The 10,000-nt window shown below is 45.1% G+C and overlaps 1 protein-coding gene across 1 annotated transcript in view; it reads right to left on the bottom strand.

The window, feature by feature from the left end:
• Positions 1–10,000, bottom strand: part of gnb5b (guanine nucleotide binding protein (G protein), beta 5b) — a 16,627-nt gene that overhangs the window by 5,532 nt on the left and 1,095 nt on the right. Inside the window, exons 4-8 of the mRNA XM_070555203.1 lie at positions 5,848–5,959; positions 5,283–5,419; positions 5,141–5,182; positions 4,634–4,710; positions 4,300–4,432 (exon numbers count right to left, since the gene is read on the bottom strand). Of these exons, the coding sequence (XP_070411304.1) occupies positions 4,300–4,432; positions 4,634–4,710; positions 5,141–5,182; positions 5,283–5,419; positions 5,848–5,959 (501 nt within the window). The remainder of the gene's footprint in view (positions 1–4,299; positions 4,433–4,633; positions 4,711–5,140; positions 5,183–5,282; positions 5,420–5,847; positions 5,960–10,000) is intronic.

Below are 10,000 nucleotides of genomic sequence, written 5' to 3'. Positions count from 1 at the left end.
TACACACCATGCAGGACACAGTAATCAGGTTAAAGGTAACTGCACTCACATGTCTTTGTTCCATAACACCAGAGCTTTCTGTCTCTGGGAGGGCGTGTTCTGAGGTATGCTAAGTCCCACCCTCTTACATGACAAAATCTAATTCGTTAGAATAAGATTACCGGCCGTCTCTTAAAACCTAACTCCTCAGTTCAAGTTCAGTTCTTGAGCTCACCAAATTCTCTCCGTGGCACGAGAGTCCAGAGGATCGAGTCGGCCGTTCGAAACCTCTACTAAAGCTTTTCTGTCACGCCGATGGAATTGCTTCAACAGAAACGCCACCTGCAACAAGCTGACGCTACGAGATTCCTTCAGAATCTGCTCAGACGCAAAACCATCCACCTGTGTGCCTGCGGCAACTCTAGGACCACTGGTCTCCTCTACCGGACCGAGTACCCAGAGGCTGACCAGCATCCTCCCTTGACCTCCGGATCCAAACAGAGGGTCGTCTGAACGGTGAGGTAGAACACATGGTTGCGTCTGGATGCTTGTTTATTAAAAATAATTTAGCTTAGCTGCAAACCAAACTCTTTCACCCAGAACTCGTTTTTCTCTCTCTAAGATAAAAACCTTCTGAGACTACATTCACACGTCCACACACACACTTCATGTTTAGTTCCATCCAGACACAGGTGGCTTTAATACCAAGTTTTTAAGATCAAAGCTTTTATAAATTGTCATTTATGAATTGTTAGTAATAAATTCTTAACTTTTTAAAGGTGACTCTTCTTTGAATAAAACACAGAGTGGTGTATATTTGGTCACTGAACAAGCAAAGATCTCTTTAGATCTTCTGAATTAATAAATAAACTTTTGCTATTAATTTAAATCTCTCAAATTAAATATTAAACTTTTGATTAAATATAGACCAAGCCAGTTGGTGTATGAACTTCTATCGATTATATAAATATCCGTGGATATGTATATATGATATAAGTTTCATTGCTGATGCGTTTGATCTTTCTCAGGGCTTAACAAAGCTGAAGTACCAACAGCGTTAAATTCTTGTTATGTAGATTAACCGCTACATGAGCCACCTGTAGCCTCGAATGGGTTAGACGCTACAGTTTAGGTAGAAAACTGACTCGCTAAACGACTGAGGGGTGGACTTGGTTGCTGCGTGGCAATAAGAAGAAAACATGAAGTTGATGCAGCTGTGACGTGCATCAGAACCGGAGCTGAGTGGTGCCACTGGGGGAACGCAAAAGAAGCTAACGAAGTACTTTAGATCCATCTGGAACGTCGCATCGGACTGAGCTACTGGAATTCCAGATGACAGCTTGACACCGATCAAAGCCGGCCAACGTGCCATTGGGGTAAGGTGTTCAGCGCTGATATTATAAATGGCCAATATTCATGTGTGTGCACACAATGGTTTTCTTAAATCCGTTGCACTGGTAACAGCGTCTGACTGCTGAAACAAAAAAGAGAAAACAAACTCTGAACTTTGACGCTTCAAATACATTTTATAATGAACAACTGAGGTTCTTGCCAGCATGGCAGAAGATGAACGATCAGACGGAGATTGATGTGGTCAAAGGGACGGTACTGTGGGTGGGGAGGTCCAGGTAACTGGAAAACGAAAGGTGAAATGAACAGAAAGGCATTGTTGATCAACATGAGTAGTTTAGAAAGTGAAAGGAAAGCTAAGTTAAACAAGTTAATGAAGTTAAAACCAAAAGTTAATGTGTTAAAAATGACAATATGTGTATTAAAGATGACTTTAAAAGGTGTTTGTGTCTGAAGAGCTACAGAGGCTGCATGGTAGTTTATTGGGTTGCTTTCTGGAGTTGGGTTGCTACACATAGTATCACGCTAAAATGATGGGTGTTTGTGAGTTTATTACCGCTACACATAAACGGTTGTCTGAAGAGCAAGAGTGTTCGTCCGGTATAGACAACAGCAAACAAAATGAAATAAAATTACATGAAGACTAAAGGTTCCACGCCTTCGTCGCCAACAGATCGCTGCGATCAGGGAGAGCTCACAAGTCGGCCAATGGAGATAAGTGCCTTCATCTATTCCCTAACCCTAACTTCCTCATACAAGGTCAGAATGGCATTAAACTTGGCTTGTGTCACATGACTGCACCAAACACATTGATGTGGTTGTTGGTTCAAATCCCTGTAGCTCCGCCCCCTTTCAGCACTCTGGCTCTACATAACACACGCTAATTTTGACTGACACCAAACTAATACAAAACCAACTTTGTCAACCTAAGATGACCTCAATGATTATATATTAATATAATCGGTCACAGCGCCCCCTACGAAACTTCATACATTATTCACTTCTAAGATAAAGGTCACAATGGCATCAAACCTTGTCCGCATCAGAACAAGAACATCTTGCTTTGTCTCCTCCCAGGTCTCTTTGATGTTCGCTAGGGCTTAGCGCGCAGCTGCTGGCCACATCGTTTCATGGTTTGCGTTGTGGAGCTTTTACGGTCATTAGCTTTATAGCTAATTCTTCAGAACTGAGTTCAGTAACTACACCCATCAACCGATAGCCATTAAATTATATAATTGCTCAAATAAACACAATTTTGTAACACCACCATCTCGAGGGCTTCCTAAACGTACGTGCCACCGCTGTTTCAGCCCCAGCTCTGTTAGCGCAGCTCTGATGTAAAGGGACTTGGGCAACCAATCAGGCCTTTTACAATGCCCCGCCCCTTTGTATAATCCGAGCCATGGATGTAAAACTAGTTTACATCCATTTCAAAAGCTTTTCATATCTCCTGGAGGTGCTACCAACCACGCTGAGCTCCTCACAATGCGTACATCTCGGTTCCGCCTCGACCCAGAAGTCCAGACAGCTTCATTTTTAAACAAACACTAACGGTCTTCTCTGCTCTGATGCACAGCACTCCACCGCAGCTTTGTTCGGCACTATTTAAATAAAGTTATTAATGCAGAAGAACGTGCTCCCTATCAACAATCATGTCTATGTTTAGTCCTTCACGCACTTTAACCCTGAGGGTTGGTGTCCTCCACTCTCCTGATAAAAACCACTCAGAGTCTAAAAATACTGTAGCAGGACGGACGCCAACACCTCCTCTCCTCTCCTCCTGACATTGAGGCGTAAAGTAGATGCAACAACAAGTCAGACCTTTTTATGAGTGTAAAACTCAAACTCCCGGAGGGGCATCAGAACAAACAACCTCTGAAACGTGTAACAGAAAGGACAAAACTAATATTTATTCACTTTTCTACTGGCATGTTTTAATGCTGGGATGTAATCCTGGAGCGGAGAGCAGACAAACCTGAAGCTCTAGGAGTTTTTCTGTAAATAAAGTTTTATCTGACACATAACAGGTGGTGTGCAGAATGGATTTGTACATCATAGGGAGCCTAAGTCACTTCTGCATCACGGGCCCCTGGAAGAACGAATACATGAAAGCAGGTCAACCCGCTCTGCCTCACGCCCTGGATCACACACATGCTGTACTGTGATGTAAATAAAAGTAATGATGGTGTTTCGACCACGCCAGTCATGTACTTTGAGATTTATCAGCTTGTAAAAGTTCGTAATTAGCATGACTACACACCAGAAATCGGCACGTCTCATATGTGACATCACCACATAAGCTCCTCCCCCTAGTGTAGCTGCTACTCACCACATGACCAGATTCATGGTGGTTCTGTCCTCCTGTGGGAAGTTTGCTGAACTTACAGCCATTTTCCCTCCGTTTCCTCCGTGTCTGGTTCGATGACGTCACTGTGGTGAAGCGCGTTTGTAGTCCTGGACTCATTTTCACACAACACCTAAAATATTGTGTGTCTCCCCCCCCCCGGTGGCAAAATAAGCACTTTCTTGGTATCAAGACGCATCTTTAAAACTCGCGGACGTCTTGTGTGAAATCCATGGCGCATACCAAGCGGAGTTAGAAAACAGCGTTTTAGCCCCGTTGACTCTTATTCGGTTTGTCGTTCCGGCGACCCGCGGTCCGGAAGCCACGTAGGCTCCCTACTATTATGGTATTTATTATATATGTAAGAGAGCGTGACATCACTGCTGTAAATCCGTGTGTGGGCTCTTCTGGGATTAGGGTAGGGTTAGCTCCTAAAACATGTTGATCTGGTAAATTAATCAGGTTAGAAACATTTTTGTTAGCAAACGTCATTTAGCTTCACATACATGACCGTGTTTTATTACATCAGTCTAGCGGTTTGTGAGACTTTTGACCTGTTTGGCTCTTTTCTTGTGCCTGATGACCCTGCAGGACTCTCACAGATGCACAGACAACGAACCCCTCACCTGCATGTCGGAGTTGGTGAAGCTGCATCCTGATACGTAGTTGGTGTGCATGGCTACGGACTTCTTTTTAGCGGTAACATTCTCGTTTCTGTCTAGAGACAGCGGCACCACCGAGCACTTGTTGTCCAACCCTCTGAGAAGAAAGCACAATGTTCTGTATTAAACACGGTCACCGGTGCCAGGTGATGAGCTACGATGTAGCTACAGGCTGGAGTCCAGCAACATTTGTGAATAATTATGAATCTATTTTAATCACTGATGTTGGAGCTTTGAAAGGTTATTGATGTTCCTCTTGAAGAAGAGCTCAACTTTACTGAGGAGAGTAACTCCTTACCCACACGCTACGGCACAACCCGACGGGGCGTAAGCACAAGCCATGACCCACGTGCACGGCAGGGTGATCCCGTGTTCCTGTAGGACAGAAAACAGCTTTCATCCTCGCTAACAAACCAGACAAATCCTGGCTCCCTCCAGCATTTAGCACACTTCTACAACACCAGACGCATTAAAAGGGACAGATGGATGGATGATCTTTAACGCATATTTCCATCTAATCGTCTCTTAGAAGAGCATAAGCCCGTCTGCCTAACTGCAGCTGGCATGGAAGTCGTCTAAAGCTGAAACCTCTGCGGCCTCAGGAGACCAGAACACAGTTCCTCTTTCATCTTCCCTGGATGAGCAGGGCTAGGGCATGCTTGTCCCATCGCCTTCACCTTGACCGAACATAAAGAGCACCAATGGAGCACTGTCCTTCTAACTTCTCTCTGCAGACATGTTTATTTGAGCTGCTCCAAGGGAAACGAAGCAGACCCATTTTCAGTGCAATAGCAGCTAAACGTACCTTATTGAGAGTGAAAGCATCCCAGACGATCACCTTCCCATCCTAGATCACACAAACACATTAAAACATGCCCCACACCTCCCTAGCCAACTGCACACACCCATCAGGTGCTCCTCATCAGGTGATGCATCCAGGTGTGTACCTGTGAGGAGCTGACCAGACGGCGTTTGTCTTTGCACCAGTCCATGCTCAGCACCTTGTTCCCATGACCCTTCAGCACACGTCTGGTTTTAATGGAGAGAGCCGCCACCGTCTCGACCTTCTCAGCAACCTGATGCACTAGGGACACACACACACACACACACACACACACACACACACACACACACACACACAAACACACACACACAGACGCACACACATACAAACACACACACACACACACACACACATGCACACACACACACGCGCACATGCACACACACGCATGCACACGCACATGCACAGACGCGCACACACACACGCACGCGCACAATAAAATATTTTATGGTAATTTAAAAGACAAAGAATATCATCACCACAAGAAGTTCAGGTTGTTGTATCAAAACAAGAATAAATGTTTTTGCCATCTAAAACATTACAAAGAAGGGGTGTGATTATACGATACAAGGGTCTGCCATACGTAATCAATAGCTTTGCTCCCATCTCTAAACTTAAACCAGGGCTGGCTACCAGCTGTTGGGTTAGGGTACACCGGACCTACTTACGCTCCACATCAGTCAGCTTGCCCCGCTCCTCCTCCAGCTTCCTCCTCAGATTCTCGCTCTCCTGCTTCAGCGACGCCAGCGTCTCCCCCTTCTGGAGCCCCTGCCAGGCCATCTTCAGCAGGTAAACAACAACAACAACAACAACGACGAGGAGGAAGAAAGATCAGAAAACCAGTCTGACGGTAAAAGATACGTTAAAACAGTCCGCGTGCGCGTGGCACCAATCACGCTTAGCCCCTCCCCCTGGCTACCGGTCCAACTTAATCCAGAGAAAAAACTGCCCACGTGACCAGACCTACACATCTACACGTGGAGATGCAGGTAGAATCGTTTCTACTGAGGCTGGACTTCCCTCGCGACCTTCCTCCTGCCAACACCTGGACAGCTGTTGGGAAGTCAGTCCAGATGCGTGCATCACACGTCATACCTGCTGGCTCTGACGCAGTTAAAGCAGAGTACAGGAGAACAAAGGTGTGCCTACCTGGTGGGAAATATAAGAAACTGCCCTATTTACCCAGCTGTGTGCAGCAGGTCTGCTTTTCATCTAGAATAATGAAAACAAGTGAAAAATAGTTCTAAATCATGAATCAGATATCATTACATTTATATTACATATTACATTTATATTACATATTACATTTATATTAAATAATGCACATTTAAACAGACATGCTGATTCAAACTGTTGAACCTCTCCTTAAAAACAAGTCTGGACTCATCTCAGCCTAAGAATTAGACTCATTTCTGAATGACCCTTCAATTCAATTCATCCATCCATTGTCTGAACCCGCTTTGTCCACGTGGGGTCGCGGGGGGGGGGGGGGGGGTATCTCCAGTGGTCAATGGGCAATCAGGCGATGTACACCCTGGACAGAGAGCCAGTCCATTGCAGGGCAACACAGAGGCACACAGGACAAACAATCACACACACACACACACACACACACACACACACACACACACACACACACACACACACACACCTAAGGACAATTTAGACAGACCAATTAACCTAACAGTCATGGAAGCCGGAGTACCCGGGAGAACCCACGTCTCTAATGTAAATAAGAGCACGAGTCTTGGTCGCTAAGACTTGTTCCACCCAAGTTCCTCCCACTGACGCTAGAATCGAGACAAAAAGATCTGTAACACTGTAGATTTGGTTTGTACGTGTAGAATGAAATGTGTGTTTTGAGAGTTTTGATTTCAAACTTGTACCTTGATATTTTCAATTTGGAAGTCTGCTAGTTACAAAACGAAAGTTTCATGTTTCTGAATGAATGTTTGATGTTACAAAATGAGTAAATGTACAAAATAAAAGTTTGATTTTACAAAATAAAAAATACATGTACAAAATACAACGTTCCTGTTACAAAACAAGAAATACAAGTACGAACTGAGAATTACAAGTTAGAAAACTAAAGTTACAAGTTACGAATCCAAAGTTACATGTGATGAAACATGTTCGAAGTTACAAAACTTGGTACAAGTTACTCTGAATATTGTCCCAATCCTAGTTCCATAGAAGAGGATTCACCAGTAAATACTGTTGTAAAATAAACTTCTTAGTAGAAATGAGTCCTTATCCTGTATTATTTGTCCCTGGACATGGTGCTGGACGGTCACTTCACATGTCGGCAGTGAACCAACACTGACGGCTGGAAAGTGCTTTCTGTTGTTGCAGCTACCACCTCCTAACACTAGATGTCGCCAGAGTGTTCATGTTCCACATCCACCTTTACGGTTCATTTAGAGTCCTGACTAGAACTTTCAGGGCTCTACACGGTCACGCTCCTCCCTATATTACTGACCTGTTAAAGCCTCATGCCCCAACTTGACCCCTCAGGCCCACCCACCAGAACCTTCTAGAAGTTCCAAATACCAGATATTAAAGTCAAGGTGATCGCTTCTTCCAGACTGTTGCACCCTGACTTTGTAATGATCTTCCTTTATCCTTACGCAGCGTTGACAGTCTGGACACTTTTAAAAAACAGCTAAAGACCTTTTATTTAAAGCTGCTTTCACATAAATCTTTTGTTTTCCTATTTTTAACTCATTGGATGTTTATGTTTATGTATTTAGCAGACGCTCTTGTCCAAAGCGACTTACAAGTGATAATCGGCATGTTGCCCTTGAGTCTAACAACAACAATAACAACAACAACTTGACATCAATCATGGAGAGGAGGGAACAAGGAGAGGACGGTAGAGAGGGGGGACGGGTGCAGGGAGGGTGCTAGTTAAGAAGATGCTCTCTGAAGAGCAGGGTCTTCAGGAGTTTTTTCAAAATAGAAAAGGAAGCTCCTGTTCTGGAAGTGTTAGGAAGGTCATTCCACATTTGTGGAATGATGCATGAGAAGAGTCTGGATTGTCCTGAGCGTGGTGTAGGCACTGCTAGCCGACGATCCTGTGATGACCGGAGCGGCCGGGCCGAGACGTAAGCCTTAACAAGAGGATTCAGGTAGATGGGAGCCGTACCACCTCAGACTTTGTATGCTAGTGTTAGCAGTTTGAATTTGATGCGTGCTGCTCGCGGTAGCCAGTGGAGCTCAATGAACAGAGGGGTGACGTGTGCTCTTTTAGGCTGATTGAAGACCAGACGCGCCGCTGCATTCTGGACCGTTTGAAGAGGTCTCACAGTACAGCCTGGAAGACCAGTTAGAAGGGCGTTGCAGTAATGGAGGCGGGAGATGACAGCAGATTGCACCAGGAGCTGGGTGGCATGTTGTGTTAGGTATGGTCTGATATTTCGTATGTTATACAGCGCAAAGCGGCATGAACGGGCAACAGAGGCAACATGATCTTTAAAGGTCAGATGTTCATCAATCACAACACCCAGATTTCCAACTGCCTTTGAAGGAGCCAGACATAGGAAGTCATTCTGGATTGAGATATTGTGCTGTATGGATGGTTTTGCTGGGATGACAAGTAGTTCAGTTTTAGAGAGGTTGAGTTGGAGATGGTGGGATTCCATCCATTTTGATGTCAGAGAGACAGTTTGATATTCGTGCAGAGACAGTTTGGTCGTCCGGTGGAAATGACAGATAGAGCTGGGTGTCGTCTGCATAGCAGTGGTAGGAGAAGCCATGTGATCGAATGATCTCACCCAGTGAGGTGGTGTATATGGCAAAGAGAAGAGCTCCTTGTACAGAGCCCTGGGGGACTCCTGTGGCAAGATGGTGCACGGTAGAGGACTGTCCAAGCCAAGATACACTGAATGATCGTCCTGTGAGGTAAGATTCAAACCAGGCGTGTGATTTCTCTGTGATGCCCATGCTAGAGAGTGTGGACAAAAGGAAGCCATGGTTGACAGTGTCACATGCAGCCGATAAGTCGAGCAGGATAAGCACTGAGGATTTGGCAGTCGCTCTAGCTTCTTTTAAGGATCCCGTCACTGCTAACAGAGCAGTTTCAGTGGAGTGGCCCTTTTTGAACCCAGACTGGTAAGGGTCAAGCAGACAGTTTTGTGAGAGGTATTCTGTGATCTGCTTGAAAGCCACCTTTTCAATGATTTTGGACAGAAAAGGGAGGAGAGAGATGGGTCGGTAGTTCTCCACATGATTTGGAGGAAGAGATGTTTTTTTAGCAGCGGTTTAACCTGAGCATGCTTGAGAGAGGTGGGAAATGTACCGGATGTCAGTGATGCATTGATCACATGTGTGACTGCTGCGGCTGCTGTAGGAGCAATAGCTTGGAGCAGCTTAGTCGGAATGGGGTCCAGTGGGCATGTAGTAGGGCGGCTGCACGTGAGAACCATCGAGTCCACTGACCTCTGGGGGCCACAGCAGCGATGATCTGTCACCTTTGGATTGAAAACATCTTTTTATGAGACGAAAATAAGAATAATTTTATTAAAAGAGCAAAAGTCTCGACTTGTTCATGAGACCTAGCAGCTTGCAGCACGTACAGGAGGGTGAGAGGAATGTTACGGCTTTCTCTTCCTGGTGGCAGCTAGGGAAGGTACACAGGAGACTTATGGAGGAGCACACAATATTCCTGGCAGAGGAAGCTGCTGGACACTTGGCTTTCTGTTGACCTCTGACCTTGCTGTGGACAAATAACTTTGCTGGACTTTCCAACGCTACAGCACAAAAATCCAGGAATTGTTATGAAATCACCAAAATATTCTCAGATGGGTAAGTGATCACATGCAA

This window comes from Nothobranchius furzeri, chromosome 9 (assembly GCF_043380555.1).
Source record: "Nothobranchius furzeri strain GRZ-AD chromosome 9, NfurGRZ-RIMD1, whole genome shotgun sequence".
NCBI classification, from domain to species: Eukaryota; Metazoa; Chordata; class Actinopteri; order Cyprinodontiformes; family Nothobranchiidae; genus Nothobranchius; species Nothobranchius furzeri.
This window is presented reverse-complemented; position numbering and strand designations above follow the sequence as displayed.